General features: G+C 44.1%; 2 protein-coding genes across 3 annotated transcripts in view; both read left to right on the forward strand.

The window, feature by feature from the left end:
* Nucleotides 1-1,408: 1,408 nt before the first annotated feature.
* Nucleotides 1,409-3,794, forward strand: LOC143112576 (gap junction delta-2 protein-like). Its single transcript, XM_076274867.1, has one exon. It carries the CDS (start codon nucleotides 2,617-2,619, stop codon nucleotides 3,736-3,738), a length of 1,122 nt encoding a protein of 373 aa, XP_076130982.1. The 5' UTR covers nucleotides 1,409-2,616; the 3' UTR covers nucleotides 3,739-3,794.
* A 1,725-nt stretch (nucleotides 3,795-5,519) lies between these two features.
* Nucleotides 5,520-19,589, forward strand: part of myo18aa (myosin XVIIIAa) — a 95,114-nt gene continuing 81,044 nt past the window's right edge. Inside the window, exons 1-2 of one of the 2 annotated variants that reach the window (XM_076274864.1) lie at nucleotides 5,520-5,624; nucleotides 7,224-8,417. In XM_076274864.1, coding sequence (XP_076130979.1) covers nucleotides 7,410-8,417 — 1,008 coding nt within the window. In that variant the 5' untranslated portion in view covers nucleotides 5,520-5,624; nucleotides 7,224-7,409. The remainder of the gene's footprint in view (nucleotides 5,625-7,223; nucleotides 8,418-19,589) is intronic. The other variant, XM_076274865.1, reaches the window with a different exon arrangement.

A 19,589-nucleotide genomic window follows, 5' to 3' on the forward strand; every position in this document is an offset into this window, starting at 1 on the left:
TGAAAAAGTACTTTTACGACAATCAGACTATCCCTTTAATGTGCATTTTGGAGTACCATAGGGGGTATTCGAAAAATGGCAAGAACTTGATCAATTGCCTGCTGCTGTCGCGGGGTATTCTTGAATTACACAGGCGCGTGTTTTGCAAGACACCCCGACCGGTGTGTTTTTTCTCTTTTACGTAACCAGCTTCGTTTGACTAAGTGCAACATTTCAGTTCTCTCTAAACAAGTGAATTAGTCTAACGTTACTTAATATAGCCTACTTAATAAAGTTTGCAATAAATCAATTTTCCATGGAAATAACATTTAATCCTTAAAGCAACGAGGCTTCAACTTGACATGGGAACTCCCTATCGGTCCACTACAAAGTTTAACACGTTAGGATTTCATCTCCTTATAAAACGCATCTATTTCGAGCACTGTGTTTCATAATTACGACTTAAAGAAACTCTGGTCTAAGGGCTAAATGATTTCATGCTACTACTACGATGGCTTTTTAGGCCAATGCAATATTCCCATTAGCCTACAAACACTTGCTGCAAATGTGAAAATTAATTTTCAACTTAACCAGAAGAAAAGCAATGTAATGTGGCCTGTAGGAATCCTTCACTTATCCTAGTGCATAGGCAATATAAAACATGGGCTATAGTAAATACAATCATAATTATTATTGCACTATGTAGGCCTAATGAATGAGGCGATAATATGAGTTATGATATGAATACAGTAGGCCTAGTCTTTTCATTACGCACATAAACCTAATCAAACTGGGCTAGTATTTCACATACATCTCAGGTCTCGGCAACCACTATGCATTTTCTTCATAGGCCTAATACTACTGCATGCTGGTCTGATAGAGCAAATGCAAACATTTTGCACCTTGATGTTGATGCACTCTGTCTGAAATGTAAATTGCATTCAGTGGGGATGGGAGCTCTACTGACCATGTTGCATGTTTTAGTGCTGTTGCATTCAGAAGGCTGCGCCTTATGCAATTCATCAACATAGGGTAGGCCTACCCCCAAGAAAACTATATTTAAAAAAAAGTATCTATTACAATTTTGACATGACATTCATTCCAATATATTGTAATGTTATACATTTAAATTAAGTCATTGTTCTTTTACCTCTGCTTGAGCAGTTTAGCTTTACAGTTAAAACATTTTTTGGTGTGTGTCTAAAGACACAGCCATAGGCATAGGCTTTAAAGTCTTTCTGTTCTTAAAGAAACCCTTTTTTGATCTCAGACATAATGGAGAAATGTACATGTACATGATACATAAAATATACTTGGAGAGAAGATATGGAGCCCAATTTCACATATACATGATTTCATGTTAGTTTTATTCATAACAACTCAATAGGCTTATTTGATCTATTCTAGATAAGCACACTACTGTATTGAGTGGCAAATTGCATATTTATGTTACATCAACAGTGGAAAAAAATCTATTTTAAATCAGCATTGTAGTCATTTTTCCAGCTCGTTCTTTGAACTCCGCTTGACTGTTAGTTGTTCTAAAAAGGTGCCCCCTATTGTACATCTCAATCTTTGTCCCACTGTACATTGAAAGCCTTTGTTCTCATACAGTGTGCAATCAGTAGTTCGGGGAGAATGGGGGAATATGGTGTGGTCAGCCCATTCCCCCTCGTCCACAGCCATACACTCTGCAGCATCCACTTCTGTTTTTCATCATTAAATATAGTTATGCAGGTGGTATGCTTTGGCATTTATCCACATTTGGATTGCACAGGAACTAACTTGACAAAGGTGAGTCATTTCAGTGGTGTTAGACTGAATGAAGTGAGTTCTTGTCTTAAAATAGGCTATGTTTTTCTTTTCTTTTTTTTTGAGCAGACTATTTTTTCAAAACATGACAGAACAGCAGGTTATGTAAAGACCATGTTTACCAACCAGTATGGGAAATGTTGTTGAACACTGTTCCTGTGTAGGCTATTCTGGATGTTTGACTAAAATGAAAGATGAAATCTAAGGATAACAACTTTATATTATTTGATAAAACAGTAAATCTGTGAGTATAATGACAAGGAGAGAAAATAATCTTCCAGCTAAGGATAATACATTGTTGTAAGATGTCATTTAAATGTCTTTCAGCCATATGTTCCACCTAAGAAAGGGATTTTTAGATATTTCTTAGCCCTTAAAGGTGTAGGTTTTTGAACGTTCTAAGTTCCGCAACAATTGAAGGTTCTAAAATTCTATGTTGAATTCAATGAACCCAGATATTCTTTAGAACGTTCATTTCTCAACATTCCCGTCACACTGGTGTGACGGTACTCCTTTAAGGGTTAAGGGGTGGAGACTTACCAGTAATCATAACTCTAAGCCCCACCTCTAAGGGCTATCTGTATGACATGTGTCATGTATTCTTTAGAATTGGTTGTCATGAGTCATATATTGATGTCATTACTTCCTGTATGAGTATACAAGTTTGCAAGTAAGATGTAGAGATATAAATCTGTTCAAGGTAATCAAGTAATTAGGTACTGAGGACAGTCAATTCAGGTCATAATAATAGTATCTCTTGTAATCTGCTAACATTAACATTAACATAATGCTCCTTTGTCTTTGTATGTCTGTACAGGCTAAGGAATGGGAGACTGGTCCATTCTTGGTCGCTTCCTAACGGAGGTGCAGAACCACTCGACAGTCATCGGTAAGATTTGGCTGACCGTGCTACTGATCTTCCGCATCCTGCTGGTGGCGCTGGTGGGCGACGCGGTGTACAGCGACGAGCAGTCCAAGTTCACCTGCAACACGCTGCAGCCTGGCTGCAACAACGTCTGCTACGACACCTTCGCCCCGGTCTCACACCTGCGCTTCTGGGTCTTCCAGATCGTCCTCGTCTCAACGCCGTCCATCTTCTACATCGTCTACGTGCTGCACAAGATCGCCAAGGATGAGAAGCTGGAGGCGGACACGGTGCCGGCCATCGCCAGGTGTCCGACCTCCGATGACTTCTCGGTGGCGCAGGTGAAACTGGACGCAGAGGACACCACGGACGCCAGCGCGTCAGCGCCAGTCTTCAGCTCTGGCCCCGAGGAGACCTGGGGCCCCCCGGTGGGCAGCGAGAGCGTGGAGCAGAACCTGCTGGAAGATGGGGTCCCCGTGGTGCGGAAGGACCCCACAGAGCTGTCCAGCCAGGTGCTGCTCATCTACATCGTCCACGTGGTGCTCAGCTCCATCATGGAGATCACCTTCCTGGTGGGCCAATACTACCTGTTCGGCTTCGAGGTGCCGCACCTGTTCCGCTGTGAGACCTACCCCTGCCCAAATCGGACCGACTGCTTCGTGTCGCGCGCCACCGAGAAGACCATCTTCCTCAACTTCATGTTCAGCATCAGCCTGGGCTGCTTCATCCTCAACATCGTGGAGCTGCACTACCTGGGCTGGGTCTACATCTTCCGCGTGCTCTGCTCCGCCTGCTCCACCTGCTGCACTCCCCACCGGAGCCCCCTGGAGAGGCTGGGGCTCTACCCCGACCACAACCCCCTCCTGCTGCAGCTCAAGCACTCCCTCCAGAGCCGGGTGGTGCTGCAGGCCCCCGCCACCATGGTCCAGGAGAGGAGCTGCGCTGTGCCGGCCTACACCCCCGCAATCTCCTTCCAGACGGACTCCACGCTGCAGTGCACGTCCAGGAGGGGGCTGGACGACAAGGAGCACTGCAAGGTCAAGCTGGCCAAATTAGGCAGGGGAGAGAAATCCTGGCTGTAAAAGGACTGGTCTGTGTCCCATTTGGCAAAATGCTCTTGACATTCTTTTTTTTGGTATTTATTACTTAACAGAATTAACAGGAAAGGTTTTTCAGACAATTGAGACACACAAAGCAAACATTGCCGATACTATATATTTATTTATAGAATACGTATTTTAGTATTTTGCAGTGGTTTACTATCTCAGAATATTGCATTGCTATGATGGTGTATTCATAACCATATTTCAAGTCAACTACTGTGATCATGAATTTTGTTATGTTATGTGTCAGCCAATAATTTGTATGACTGGTACAGTTTCAATTGCTTTAATGTATGGTTTTTGTGGTATTTAAGAAAGTCTTTTTTTCATTATATTGAAATGCTGTGGAAAGACAATACGGATTGGAAATAAACTAATTTCCTTATCTATGCCACAGAATTAGGCTATTATGGTAAAACATTTGCAGCATAAAGAAATGGGTGCACACCAGTATGTTGACATTTGATGTGACATGTGTGCTAAGACATCACCCACCTTGCAGTGTAATTTATCAAACTATCTGTGTTAAAGAAATGTATCAGCTTATGTGGGCTCAGTGTCAAATCAAGACATTTCTGACCTAAACTTCATGTATAGTAATTCCTTTTAATGAGGCCGATCAAGCGGGGAGTCAAACCAAGATGAATGTGATGGACACTTGAGGTGAAATGATCCTAATCTACAGAACGAAGTCATAGTGAACTGCTGTGTCTGAGAGTTGCCATTTTGGCAGTACCCTTGGATTTCATTGAGAATAAACATTAGCCATTAAAAGACGCACTGCAATATCAGTTTTGGTCAGTGGAGGATGCTGTGTGATGAAATGAAAGGGAAATAAATTAAATAAAAGAAAAAATGTGAGTGAAAATGACAGCAGGAAGGGAGAAAAGAAAAAAAATGGTTAATGATGCAAATGTGTGACATTTTTTGAAGTAAATCACAGAAAATATTCATGCACCAAAGCATGACGCCTTGTATAACTGAAGGTTTGACAGAGTGAGAAAAGCAGTCACCCATCTGCAGAAAAATGTATTACCACTTTACCATATTAAGATGAATTCTGATGATGATCAACATATTTGGGCTTTGAAAGCCCCTGTTTGTTCATATCAGTAGCACAGATGGCACTTCTGGAGCTCTGATTTTTACTGCTGGTAGCCAGTGCAAAACCATCACCAGATTTCAAGAAAACAGTGTTTGATTAAACATTTTCTGAATGTTTTTTTTACAGAGAACATCTAGAATTATACAGTGAGCCCTTATTCTTAGAAGTCTCAGTTGGAACACGTGGTGAGGTCATCTATGTATCTTTGTAAAATAGAGTAAGAAAATATTTGTAAAAAAATATTTTAGAGTGAGCAGAATTGATAGTCTAAGTTTAAGACACACTTCGTGGATTAATTGTGGAGTGAGATAGTAACTCTATTTTTCTCTTAATTGTTTTTACAGGGGAAACATTGTTTAACTTTTTTAGGTGTAATAGGCTAAATTAGAGTTGTCCTGGTGTCCATGATACATTTCTTTATAAACCTTTAGCTCTCTTCCTTTTTGTTTTAGATCTGATATTTGACGTTTAGCCCAGTATGACACTTTAATGTCTAACCTATGCAAATACAGCTAGCCTACAGCAGACAAGTAGGCTACCGCTGGCTTCTCACAGCAGATGCAAACGTATATGCATTTCAGAAATATACCACTAGGGGTCACTGCTGAACGACTTCCATAAAGCAATGGTTTGTAGTGTCCTACTAACCGCCAGGCAGGGCAAGTAGCCCAGTACAAAAAGTGCTACAGCGCACTGGCGCTCTCTCTCCCTATGCAGTGAATTTGCAAGGAGTTCTGAACACCTCCACCCCATCACATAGGTAAGTGGTAAGTAGCCTACCTTCGCGAGTACTTTATGTTTTAAATTTAATTTACTAAATTATCATGGTTTGTTCTGAGGCTGCCTGCGTATCCTCGGAGTTACCGGTGTGATAAAGAATGAGAGCAAAGAGGCTTAGAGAGCCTTATGAGTGAGTGAGCTCTGGACTATCAACCACAACAATAACCCTGACGGATTTTCAGAGAAATGACAATTGCGCACAGCGTGTCAGTTCATTTAATCGCGTCCTATTGTCTCTGGGTCTTGTTGACTCTTTTTCCAAGTGTAATGGGCCAACTATTTCAGGATGAAGCTCTTTTCATCCCTGTACAGAGCGTCTTCGGGACAGTGGGAGTTTAATGCAGGCTAACCTATTTTATTGGATCAACACGCAAGATAGCCAACAGTCCTCATTACGCTGCTTGCTTGTAGAGAGCTAAACTTGCAATATGACATGCGTTTGTCACTTTTCAAATGTTGACAGAACATGCAGGATATTATATTGTGATTATGTCTCTGTCTTTTTAAATTATTTCCGTATTGGAGTGAATAGAGTGGTGAAAAACTAGCACCAGGGTTTAATGTTCAGTGTGGTAGTCAAATATAGCGGCTAGTCACACAATAGAGTAGTAAAGGGGAAAGGTAAGGTTTTCAGGAAGTGAGTGAGTGACAGGTGGTACAAGCCTAACCTGTGTTGTGGAAAATGGTGAAGTGAAACGATTGCGGTTTCAGATGTCGGTCTTTTCACAGTGCATATCCTGAAATGAGACGAGCAATATTAGGAGGAGTTTTTAAAACTAGGTTATTGAAATGAATTGAATTTAAACGTGGGCCTAGATTAGAATTCATTACCTGCGACTGCGAGACGAAAAACACGGCGCAGTCCACGTCACTGTCGCCAAGTCAGAAGTACACACCTTGTTCTTTGTGTTTCAGTGACCTGTGTGGGTGCTTGCGATAAAAACAATTGCAGTGTTAAGCCAAAGGGTCTCAAAGAAGCATGCGCTCATAAATCTAGCCAGAGAAGACTTTTTGACACCTGAGCAGAACATTACTGACTTTTGTCTTTTGTGTTGTTAACCTATCTTGTCCTATCTATACAACATGGACTCTCTTGATCTCCGACCTTTTTGAGCTGCATTGAAGGCCCTAATTACATAACAAAAAAGCAGGTCTATTGTTGTAACTGGTGATAATCATTTTGCCTGCTGAAAGCACTTTAATTAAAATGTATAGCTTAAATGAGTCATAGGCCTATTCTTTAGCCTCTTTTATGCAAAAGTAGCCTAGATATTGGTGAGTTGTAAAGACCAGCTGCAAGAGTGGTGCTTGAGGAATCTGAAATACAGCGTTCACATATTATCTTCAATTGTTTGGACATATTTTTCTCTTGCCAAGGATTATTATTTGACTGTGCACACACACTGTTGGCGAGTAGGCTGTGTGCTGAATTATTGAAAGCTTTGCTTTTGATGAACACAACAAAGGCCCTTTATCTGTGTTTGTGTTGTAAGTTGATAATTGGAAAGGTGTATCTCTATCTCTATCTTTAATTTAACAAATAAAGGCATTAATGCAATTTCCCCTCAATGTCTGACAGGTCTCTGATTTGTGGGAAATACACAGCAGTCATGAAATGGCACGGGATGAGGAGAAGGCTACAGGGCATAGAATAACACCATATGGGAAGTAGGCTAGCACCTGACACTCGTCCCCTGTATGGGATAGCTTTTCTGGAGCAAACACACAGACGGATCACGGCAAGAGTGCTGCTTGTAGCCAAAACATGTTCCATCTGATCAAGAAAGACAAGGAGAAGTCCGCTGAGAAGGATGGAGGGAAGAAGGACAAGAAAGAAAAGAAGGACAAGAAGGAGAGGATGTCAGCGGCCGAGCTGAAGAGCCTGGAGGAGATGGGCATGAGGCGGGGGTTCTTCCACCTGCACCGCGGGAGCTCCAAGCGCGACTCCAAGGGCAAGCTGGAGATCTCCAGCCCCATCCCCATCAAGGTGGTCGGCAACACGGAGCTGAGTCTGAGCGGGGTGGACTACGAGCGGGCCCAGAGCCAGAGCTCGGGCCAGATGAGTGCTAGCAGCTCCAGGGACGACCTGAAGAAGGACTCCTCGCAGGACGCGTCCAGTCGGGCCTCCTCGATACGGGATCGGGCGGCCAAGTTCGGGCCCTTGGCTAAGCAGAGCTCCCAGGTGGGCCAGATCATGAAGCGGTTCTCCTTCTCCCAGAGGAGCAAAGAGGAGAGTCCGCCAGAGTCCACTGCTCAGTCGGGTCAGAACTCGGCCGCCGTGTCCCCCCAAGTGGAGGATGGAGGATACGAGCCTCACCCTCGACCCAAGACACCTCGTCAGCCCGTCCGCATTCCCGATCTGGTCGAGAAGACGTTTGCCGCGGACCTGCGGCTGCCGGCGGTGGTGGTCCCTGAGGTTCCGGAACCCCGGGAACTGGAACTTCAGCGCCGCAAGACGGGCGACTTCGGCTTCTCGCTCCGCCGCACCACCATGCTGGACCACCGGCCCGACGGCTCTGTCTACCGGCGCGTGGTCCACTTCGCCGAGCCTGGCTCGGGCAGCAAGGACCTGGCGCTGGGGCTGGTGCCGGGGGACCGGCTGGTGGAGATCAACGGCCAAAACGTGGAGAACAAGAACCGCGACGAGATCGTGGAGATGATCCGGCAATCGGGCGATGTGGTGCGTCTCAAGGTGCAGGCCATGATGGAGCTGAGAGAGCTGAGCAGCTGCTGGCTTAGGAACATCGAGGGAGGGAGCAGGGACGCATGCGAGGTGAGAGAGAGAGAGAGTGTGTGTGTGTGTGTGTGTGTGTGTGTGTTCGTGTGTTCGTGTGTGCGTGTGTGTGTGTGTGTGTGTGTGTGTGTGTGTGTGTGTGTGTGTGTGTGTGTGTGTGTGGTTAGCATGCAAGACTCTGCTGTGGAGTCAGCATGCTAGGTCAAGATGTGTGTGTGTGTGTAAGACTGCAGGAACCTGGCTTTGTGTGACACCTGGCAAGACATCAGTCACATTAGTATGCAAGGCTGTTTGCTGCGGAGTAATTAAAGGATAATTCCGGCCATTTTTCATATAGATCTCTGTTTCTTGAGGTCACCGAGTACTGTCTGATTGATTATGATTATGCCCCCAGAGTGTAGCACTGTAGCTGCCTGCAGCACTGTGGCTGCAGCAACTCGAGCTAGATAGCACCGTTTTCTTCGCCTATAGTATGACCAGACCCAAATTCACTTGGAGAGTATTCTGGTCTGGTGTGTAAATCAGGTTTATAGGCCAAGTATACTTGAGTATACAAGGAATTTGGTCTCTGCATTTATCCCATCCGTGAATTAGTGTAACACACAGAGCACAGTGAACACAGTGTTACAGTGGCACTCGGGGAGCAGTGAGGGGTTAGGTGCTTTGCTTAAGGGCACTTCAGCCATGGATGTGGGCATGGGAGAGCAGTGCTCAACCACTTCCCCCGCCCACATTTTTCCTACTGGTCGGGGATCGAACCAGCAACCCCAGCAGTAGGCCACGGCTTGTCACGCTTCTGTTGGAATTGCTTTCAGTTGTTGCATCATAATGGGCCCAGACGTTGCGTTGTTCGTTTTGAAACCATTGGTATGCAATGTAAAGTATGTGGCTTAAGTGTCATTTGGGATAGGTGTGAGGCGTGACATGAGCATGTGTTTGTCGGCCTGGAGGGCCACTTTCACAGAGTATGATTTCCATGGAAAAGACTTCAATTGCTTGTGATGCCTTTTAGTGACTGGACCTTTGAATCACCTTTATAATCACTGTGGGGACATAGGCCTAAGACTTGACATGTGTTCCAAGTTAACATTTTCTCTCAGATTGCCAGAATTGGTAACGGTGAGTAGTAGAGAAGGCTCGTTGACTGTGTTAACATGCACTTATCCTGATTTCTATCATATTCACCATTCAGGAGAGTGCCACGTTATTTGGTTCACGTTATCAGCAATCTGTCTTGCATGTACTGTAGCACTCTAGAATCAGCAACTGTCAGAAACAGGGATAAGGTTTATAAATGCTACATACAGGACCCCGGTATTTTTCTTTTTTGAGTACTCCAGCTAGCATACTGGATTTCTCAAAACCAGGATAAGGGCTTATGCTGGGTTCTGAAATCGCGATATGATGTTTACCTGCGCAACACAAAACTGGAAAACTTAAAAACCTGACAATAACCAGGACATGTCCATGTAAACAATGCAGTTTGGACTGAAGTGTTGTGGCAATGGCAATACAGCATACTCCATAAATAGTGCATGGGGTAGCACAGCAGTTAGGTGGGCTCTTCATCACTACAGTTATCACCCATTAACTGCTGTCTTGCTGGGAGTTAATTGATTGGGGTCATAGTTTGTGTCATTTCAGTGGGGAAGAAGAACCATAGGAATTGATTTATTTTAAAGACCACTACTGGAAACAGGTAGCCTGTCAGTGTGTCGGTGACCTCTCTGTTGCTGTCATAGAATGGACATTTGTTTTAAGCTCATGATGCTCTATTCATCATGACATGGAGAATGTTTCTTTTCAGTCTAAAACAAATTCACGTTTGTTTTTCACAGAAAGACAAATGTTTTTCTGGGGTTTTTGTGAGGGACTTCTCTCTCTCTCTCTCTCTTTTTTTTTTTTTTCTCTCTCTCTCTCCTGTTTCTTCTTTACACTGTCAATGATGCTTTGTTTGTCCCAAGTCTCTCTCTCTCTTTTCTCTCTCTCTTCTCTCTCTCTCTCTCTCTCTCTCTCTCTTTTTCTCTCTTTCTCTCTCTCTCTCCTGTTTCTTCTTTACACTGTCAATGAAGCTTTGTTTGTCCCAAGGGGAGCTGGTGATGCAATCAGTGTTGAATGTCCTCCTCTTCTGGTTTCACCTGGCACTTTAACCCTTTCCCAGCTGTTCCCAGACCTGTGTCCTACAGTATCTTCTGTCAGAGAGACAGAAAGCCAGTGAGGGGGAGGGGGAGAATGTTTTACATGGTGACATTCTTCTGGTGGAACCTTCACTGAAGAACTCCACATTCCAGTGACATAATGTGATATTCCCACTCATCACGGTGGAGAAAGGAAAGTACTCAGTACTGATGTGTATCTGGATCATTGAATATATTTTTTTTATTTGATCTGTTTATGTTTATTGAATATTTTTGATTTGCCAAAAGTTCCAAACATACCATCTACAAAGAAATATGTGTGTTTGTGATATGCACATAGTACTATTTTGGGACATAAGCTGGCATAAGATAAAACATTTCAATGGTGTCACATAATTCTTTTACAAGTAAGTATTTTAACCTGATGATGTAACAAGCTCTAACTTTGTCCCTGTCTCTGCAAAGTTATGTGTCTTTAACAGTTGGTTTCAGTAGCTTTGTAAAAAAACAACTCTCTCAGCTCTCTAAACATAAATTATCCTTGGCGTCTGTGAAGTCATCAGAATCCAAGCCATTACTGTTAAGAGAGACTTATTTGTGGTGGCCCACCACAATAATAACATTGACCACCACACAATGATTTTCTATGTTGTACTATTTAAATTGGATGAAAATTGCATGCATGATGGATGAAAACCTGCATGCATGTTTAAAGAAAACATTAAAACATTTGTTGGCATCATAACCACGTTGCACAGGTTTGCATCACCTACCACCACAAATAGAATTCAATTCTGTGGGAAACACTGGACTAACTATTATGAGATTGCTGAAGAACAACATCCTACAAAAAGCCTGACGCAGGAGGACTGGCCAATGGAGCTCCAAGTCTACTCTTAACAGGAGCTTGGCTAAGCTGCACCACTTTCTGTCAGACTGCTGCAGGAAAGCGGTGACACATTTTTGTGTCATCCCCATGGTACGGTCCTAAAGATAGCCCTGTTCAGAGATGTAGGTTACCCTCAGTCAGCCCCTCACATCCTTCAGTTCCTCCATCTCTCCCTTAATTACATTTACTGAAGGTGAGCGTTCGACATCAGAGGGACAGCTTGTGTAACACATAATGCTTAAGTCATATCTGTGCAGGTTATGGTTGAGCCTTACATGAATACAGTTTAGTGCTTTCCTGCTGTGAAAGAGAGAGACTACACTACATGAATACTCTTAGACTCCGACCCCCAGCATGCAGTTTGCTTTTCATTCCTTAAAGATAGCATGTAGACCATCTGTGCAAGGCCTGATTTACCGTGGCAATTAGTGGTGTACTGTTTTATTCAAGGACACCGCGTCCGCGACTCGATGTCCAGAGGAACTGGACTCTGATATTGCGACATCCTTACTATGAGCTGAGGAATGAAGAGTGAGAATGAGCTACAGGCTGTTGCAGTTAGTGTGTGTGTGTGTGTGTGTGTGTGTGTGTGTGTGTGTGTGTGTGTGTGTGTGTGTGTGTGTGTGTGTGTGTGTGTGTGTGTGTGTGTGTGTGTGTGTGTGTGTGTGTGTGTGTGTGTGTGTGTGTGTGTGTGTGTGTGTGTGTGTGTGTGTGTGTGTGTGTGTGTGTGGGGCACCTCTCTGCATGAGAGACATGCAGTTAGTGTGTGTGTGTGTGTGTGTGGCACCTCTCTGCATGAGAGACATGCAGTTAGTGTGTATGTGGCACTTCTCTGCATGAGAGACATGCTGTTAGTGTGTGTGTGTGGTACCTCTCTGCATGAGAGACGTGCTGTGTGTGTGTGTGTGTGTGTGTGTGCCACTTCTCTGGATGGGAGACATTGTGTGTGTGTGTGGCACTTCTCTGCATGGGAGACATGCTGTTAGTGTGTGTGTGGCACTTTCTCTGCATGAGAAACATGCTGTTATGTGCCACCACAAAAGGGGTCTAAAATAATCGTCAGTTATACTTTGGTAGTGTAAGAGGCTTTTGATGTTAAGATTTGCTGCATCTGAAGTACACTACATTTCCCAGAATACACTGTGAGCCCAATCATAGCGTCCCCAGATGTTTTTTGTAGTTCACTGGTTCAGTGGGGGTGTTTGAGTGAGTGAGTGTTTGAGTTAAGAGGCTTACCATGGTCCACATGCTCTGGGGCATCTGGCCACTGGGATTCTCTGGTTGCTGGGATACTCTATAGCACCGGACCTGCTCATATCACATTAGCGTTCAGGGAGGATGTGTTTGCCTCTCGGGTCGTCCACCAGCTGTGAGTCACAGGATCGTTCGCCTCATGTGGGGCCCCTGTGATGTTCACATGATGGTTGGGTTGCACACTGGATCCATCTTCGAGCCGCTACAGTGTAGCTCTGGATCCACTGACCCTTCTTACATTAGTGCTGGTCATTACCACCCCCCCCCCCCCCACACACACACACACACCACACACTTCCTCTTATGTGTGTTCAGCCCACCTGTGGGCCTGTCAGACATCCTGGAAGCTCAGTCACATATTATTATCTCCGCTTCCCTTGGATTCCATTCCGATACGCTAAAGTTCAACTCTTGCTGAGGTCGTATAGAAGGGAGTCTTTGTGTACCATATGATATTTTATGAAGCCAGATAACAGCCTCTCTGGACTTTAAGACACATTAAAATTAGCTTGATTAGCCTACATATCTTCTTTCAGATTCCTATAACTTTGGTATCACCTTATAGTCAATAAACGTCATCTTCATAAAATCAACATACTGCATTTATTGGGCTGTGATTGGTTGATCACAACTGCATCTGAAGGTGGGAGGGCTTCTAGAGGTAACAACCTGTGTCCACCTTAAACAGACGTGAGTTAGTGTGTCAGCTAAGGTGAGGGACCGCCTTAAAGGGACACAGAGTGGTTAGCTTAGGCCGAGCCCTTGCCCTGCTGAAGCTGGTTATGGGGCAAACTCCAGTGCCTTTGTTCCCCTCAGTAGTGGGGAAAGAGGGTATTGTAATTGGGTCAGTCTGTGTGCCCACTTACATAACATAAAAAGCTCCTGGTCTGATATGCATAAAATGTTTCAATATACGATGGGTAGAGGGTCACCATACATGATGATCCTGGTCTGGCTCAGATGAATGCCGATGCTGGATTTTAATTTCACTTTTGGGACTTTTGGGATATACTTCACCTTATGGGGCCTGTTCTTGTTTAAGAAGTGAGTGGGTATTACTGGAATACAGGAAACAGAGAGAGAGAGAGAGAGGTCTGGTCTCACTCTTGTGTCTGCTTGGGGCAGCTACAGCCAGAGAGGGACGGAGAGCCGGAGGGTCAGGGCCATTAGGATATGGGGTTTAAGTAAGGGTGATGGGACCATCACAACCAGGCTTCCTGCCAACCCAGCGTTGTGGTATAGACAGCAGAGCCTTATTTAGACCGAGAAGTGGAGAACGTTCCCGTTGTCTTTGTCAGAGGGGTGTTGGGTAATTGTGCAGGTGTGTCTGTGTGTGTGAAAGGGCTTGGCCCCATACTGTGGTATTTATAGAATGCAAGCATAAGTTAAAACTCCGAAGGCCATCCTCTGCTGATGGCTGAAGAGTAGGCCTATAGATACTTGTAATTGTTTTAGTTTTAGTGGGAATAGTTGAAGAATTTTAAGCATCTGCAGCAGAAGATGAATGACCAGGTGTGTCCTGATGCTGAATCACTCTGCTCTGCAACAGAAAGTGGACACTCTTCATCTCAAAAACACCACAGAACACATTGTACTCCACTACAGAGAACTCAAACTACCACAACACCTGGAATCAAGACACGTTTCATAACTCAAATGCCTTGTGGTGAAAAGGATGAAATCCAGGCCTATTTTTGCATTGATGTGTTTTGAAAAGGATCAAATATGAGGTCTTGTCATTCACACTCACACTTTGTAAAGAAATCCCAGTCTAAGGGTCAGATATGCAATAAACCCAAGAGTTTCAGTTTCCTGAATTTTATGCAGACCGCCGGCTTTTTGTTTGTTCTTGGCACACTGCTGCTGGGTCTCCAACAGACTTCTATTCAGAAATCCTGCCAGTTGGGTTATAAAAACCCAGAGTGAGCCGCCTGGCATCAAAACCTTCACAACATCCTGTTATTGTTCTCCTACTGCTGCAGTGGCATTGGACAAGGGCTTGATGCCAAGTTCCTGTAAAGCAGTTTGGCTCTAGGTGATGCATTTTGTTTATATTTAATTGTGCAATCCGACATTTAAAATAATAATTTAGTCAATTGTGAATTGGAATAGGGTGCTGCTTTTAGATCCCTAAGGCAACAGCACTGGTTTGTCTGGTACCTTTAGGCTACCTTAAGCAACACCTGCTAACCCATCGGGTTTAACCTGTGTTGTGTAAGAAGCCTACCCAGAAATCGAACCTGCCAATGTAGGATATACTGTAATTCTGGGAAATAATGTTATAATGCTAGCCCGAAGTAACTCAAGGTCTAAAAGCACACTTGGAGTGTTCACATCTGTTGCATGTGGTACATCTCTGGTAATCTGTAAATCCAAAGGCATCACGGAATGAGATTCCCACACTGATCAGCTCAACTCTTTGGCCCCCCGGTACACGGGTGCCGGTCAGAGATCTGAAAGCAAATCTCTCTCCTCTCTCCCTTCTCTGACCCCTCCATCACATCCTCAGGGTTCTCAGCGTACTCAAGTCTAAGGTCCATTGAGGTTTCAGACCACAATTAGGCCTGATTGGCTACTTTCAGACCACATCTGGGCCTGATTGACTACGTCCGCACCAGATCCCCGTCAGATTCGGGTCAGAACCAGTCAACAGCTATCTGGGGTGTCCTACATCCCACTTGCCGTGACCATGACAGAGAGGCTCTGTAGAAATGAGAAAATGGTGGCACGTGGAACTGACCTAGAACTCACTGTTCTATTTAAAGACTCCTATGCTTGCAATGAAAATCTAGATCAAGACAGCTCTACAGTGCAGTGAGTGTAGGGTGGTTTCATTTTGGCACCTTAAAGTGGATCTATTTCACACACACATACTGTATGATATATTATGTAGTGTGTGATATCCAGTGCAGTGCATGTTAACCATATGCCTAGATGTATTAATCAATATATCTTATCCTGTCTTTGTAGCCTGGGTTTTCCCATGCTGCCTTGCGCACGATTTTATTCACGCTGCTAGGCAGCCTGGATTCCATGGACTTCGTTTTCACCTCAACGAAGGAACCAATCACAGAACGGAGGGGGGACAGCAAGACAATGACGACACACCGAAGTGGTTATGAGCTACGTACAGACTCATTTGATAGACATTCGTAGCGCCCCATAAATGGCTCTGGGCATTCATAAACCATGTTTCAAATACGAGAAAAAAAAAGTTCCTAGACCCCATCTCAATAAGATGAGCACTGACATTAGCCAGGCTACTGTCTTTGTAGAATGTTTCCTGAATAGATGCAGCCCAAGTCAAATGATAGCCCAAGTACATCGTGGGACAATAAACTGAACTTGAATCTTGAAGCCAGTTGCTCCCTCCATCACTAGTTTTGAATCTAGGCTCAAAACACACTTCTTCTCCGTGTGTGTGTGTGTGTGTGTGTGTGTGTGTGTGTGTGTGACACACCTCTTCTCCCTGGCTTTTTCTGCTCTTGTATGATTGTTATATCTGTATCCATGTATTGTCCTTTTCTGTAATTTAGCTATAATCTGCTTATTGCACTATGTACGGCACTTCGGTCAGGGTAAGCAGTATTTTAAATCTGCTTTATAAATCAATTTGACTTATTTTCTTACATTGAATCATGTTAACCTTCTGAGGGTCTCTCTATTGGTGCTCCGTCCATGACCTCACCGAATCTGACCGGCCGGTTTGGGTTCTGCAATTCTCCCTCCGTGCCGCTCCACTTGCCTCTGCGTCCAGATGCTCCACTCTGGGCTGTGCTTGGAACCGCAGCCCAGCGTCACACCCAGTTTGGCATGAAGGAGCCGCACGTGAGTAAGCCTTCAGTCAGCTGGGAATCCAGGTGAACAGTCTTGGCTTATAGTCAACGTATGCTTACGCTCACTCTCAGATGACACAAGTATTCAAGACAGACAACTACGGGACATTTAGGCATTCATTAGACTGATATGATGACAATGAAAATAATTCTAAATTTTAATTTATTTAATTCATATTCACGCGCTTCAGCCGCCCAGTGCTATATTTGCACAACCTGGAGTGTGGATGGCGGTAAACATTCTGATCAGATTGAATTGTGTTATCTCCTCCCTGCTTTGTTCGGAGTTCTGGTTTAGAGTGTCCGTTACTCACACACACACGCGCGGGCGCGCTGAAATATTTTGCAGCAGCCTTGTGTCCATGTGTTCATTACGCCCTATGGGTAAGGAGCTGGCCATTGCAAACTCTGGGGTAGACATCTTGTGAATGGGTCCATTAATTAATTGTTGGATTAGATGGGATTATGTAATGGATAATCTTGGCTGAACACCAGCTGCCGAACACAGGAAGTGTCTGTCTGTTGGATTCCATCCATGGCACACACCCCCACCCCTCCCCTCATGCCATTTTCGTCCTCATCTCACTCCCCCATCCCTTTCAATCTGTCATCTCATTTCCGTTTCTAAGTGGCGTAATTTTTTGTATTCGCTGGCAGCAGCACAGTCCCAAATTCTGCCGAGTTCTGGCCCAGCCGTGGCCCAGTCGTGGCCCTCAGGTCATAGTCCGGGGGGTTCCTCTTCACAGCCAGTTGCCTTGCCCTGCCCTGCCCTGCACTGCCCACAGAGCCCAAAGTGGTCTCCGCAGGGAAACAGGAAGCTTTCTCATCTGTATTTCCAGTGAAACAAACACACACACACACACACTCGGTGGGTAGTCAGGAGCACGTGGCCGTGGTGGGCACCTAGGGTCAGGGCTTTGGCAGCGCTAGGAAACTAAAACCTTGGCTTGCTCACTCACTGACTTATTTTCAGTTCTGCAAAGAATGTCTGTGGCACTTGCTTCAGCTATTATTATTATTTTAGATTAACTGGAACTAGGAACATTGAGATCTCCGGCTCCATCCAATTTTTTGGTAACACTTTAGTAGAGCAGTCACGTCGGCCAGTCATGTGTGGCTAATTATGTCAGTATAAGTCACTAATAAAGTCTGAATTATGCATAATATTCCTGTTGAGTTGGTCTCGTGGTGTTATTGTGACCTGTTTTAGTAGGTGTTCAGTTCAGTCAGTTTAGTCTTATTTGCTTATTGGCTGGGCACATGTTTTTATTTTGCATTTGCATCAGAGAGCTCATTGTCACCCCACTGTACTGCAGGAATAGCAACAGTATCAGTAGAGCTGTAGTGGATGCTAGTTGCTAGTAGATTATTTTTGAAGTTAGCGTCCAGCTTGCTTTTCTAAACACAAACTCGTTTAAGAGGCAAAGTATGTTTCTTTTAGAAGTAGCTACCAAGATGGAAGATGGGGAATAGAAACAGAAAAACTGTGTCAGGGGAGACTAAGTGGCTTTGCTGGGATTATTTGGATATTGCATGACAAAGTTGGCCAAATATGGCAGGCAAACAAGACTGAACCCGTTCTGATCTCTGTCTGTCGGAGGTCCCCATGCCATCTTAAAGCCGAGATGTGAGATTATGGCGTCTGGAGTTTGGGCTGGGTCTCCAGCGATAACACTATGTGTGAACTGCACATGCAAAACCTCCCCGTGTTTGTCGTGGCCAAGGCAAAGTTCACCGGGGTTTGGAGGTTGAGCAAGAGGCCCAGCCTATTCAACAACACTGCTGAAGTGGTAGTGGGACTGACTGCTGTATTTGTACAGGTGAAAGGTTGTCACTGGAATGCAGAATACAGATTATAGGTTTGGGGGAAATCAGTTGATATTCCCACGCACTACTTCTGGTTATGACATTTTTCATTGTGGTGTTGAAAATGAATATGACCTTGTTAATGAACTTTTTCATTGTGTGATTATGCACCTACTCTTTCTCTTCAACTCTGGGGGGGATTCATTACATCCTGCCCTGCAACTGGAGGAGTTGACATTATCATACACTATTATTCAGTATCTACTCTGTGCATTTACCCAGGGTGTGTGGCATGACCTGCTGCGCTCGTCGCTTAACCCTGCACTAGCTGGAAAGGGCAGTTTAAATCCCACACGAGGTCATCGACACGCTTCATTTCCCCACTTCTGCAGATTATTGCAGCCAGCTGTTGATTTTCAGGTCAGTCTGAGAAGTACGCTTGTCTGGAGTGAGCTCCAGTGAGAAGTACGCTTGTCTGGAGTGAGCTCCAGTGAGTCTTTTTGTGAGTGTTGTTTTTTTTTTTTTTTTTTTTAAATCTGTCAGTATGTTCGATGTCATTTCAGTAATTTTAATCCCAAATGGAAGTCTTTTTGTTTAATCTGTGATTTACTCATCCAGACTCTTTACTTCTGTTCTTTTTAGAAATAATTAAATATAAACAAAAGACATACAACCGATTGGTATCTAATGATGCCATTTCTGAGGAACAAACTCGATCTGTTCGTGTTTTTTTTTTAAAGAGAAACAAACTCGATCTGTCCGTGTTTTTTTTAAAGAGAAAACCATGTCCTGTAGTCATAGCAATGGTATTTTAATCCTTCACAACACAGAGTGCCAACAGGTCTGAGATGTGATCTTGGGAGTCAAAACAGATTGATATCTCTACATCTGCAGCGTTGCACCATGGTCTTTGGAGTTTTTGTCATGTGCAGGTGTATTGTTTGCCTGTCCTGAGCATATTTGAATGCCACTATTCACTTGTGGTGTGTTAATGAAAATCCTACAGTTGTCTTCATCAACCTAATTGTTGTGGCACATCTTCCCATTTAGGTAACTTGTATTTGTGCCATTTGGTGTCCTAGCCAGCCTATGTGTTAATGGAATTTGTATCTGTTGTTATTTAGTCAAATAATGTCTGAATATTTGTGCAGAAATTGTTGTTAGAAGAGGGCTAATATTTTTGCTAATATCTTGTTCTGTGTATTGCCTTGCTAAATGCAACACAAGGTTGTGCATCACCTTTAACATCACAGCTGTAATGATCACTAAAGACCTTCAAGCCATGATG

This window comes from Alosa pseudoharengus, unplaced genomic scaffold (genome assembly GCF_046254945.1).
Source record: "Alosa pseudoharengus isolate Yale_2024_CS ecotype anadromous, Long Island Sound unplaced genomic scaffold, YU_APseudo_1.1 YU_APseudo_1.1_scf_8, whole genome shotgun sequence".
In the NCBI taxonomy this organism is placed as follows: domain Eukaryota; kingdom Metazoa; phylum Chordata; class Actinopteri; order Clupeiformes; family Clupeidae; genus Alosa; species Alosa pseudoharengus.

Excerpts from the sequence above, each read along its gene's own strand:
- LOC143112576 (XM_076274867.1), top strand. The coding sequence starts at position 2,617 with ATGGGAGACTGGTCCATTCTTGGTCGCTTCCTAACGGAGGTGCAGAAC.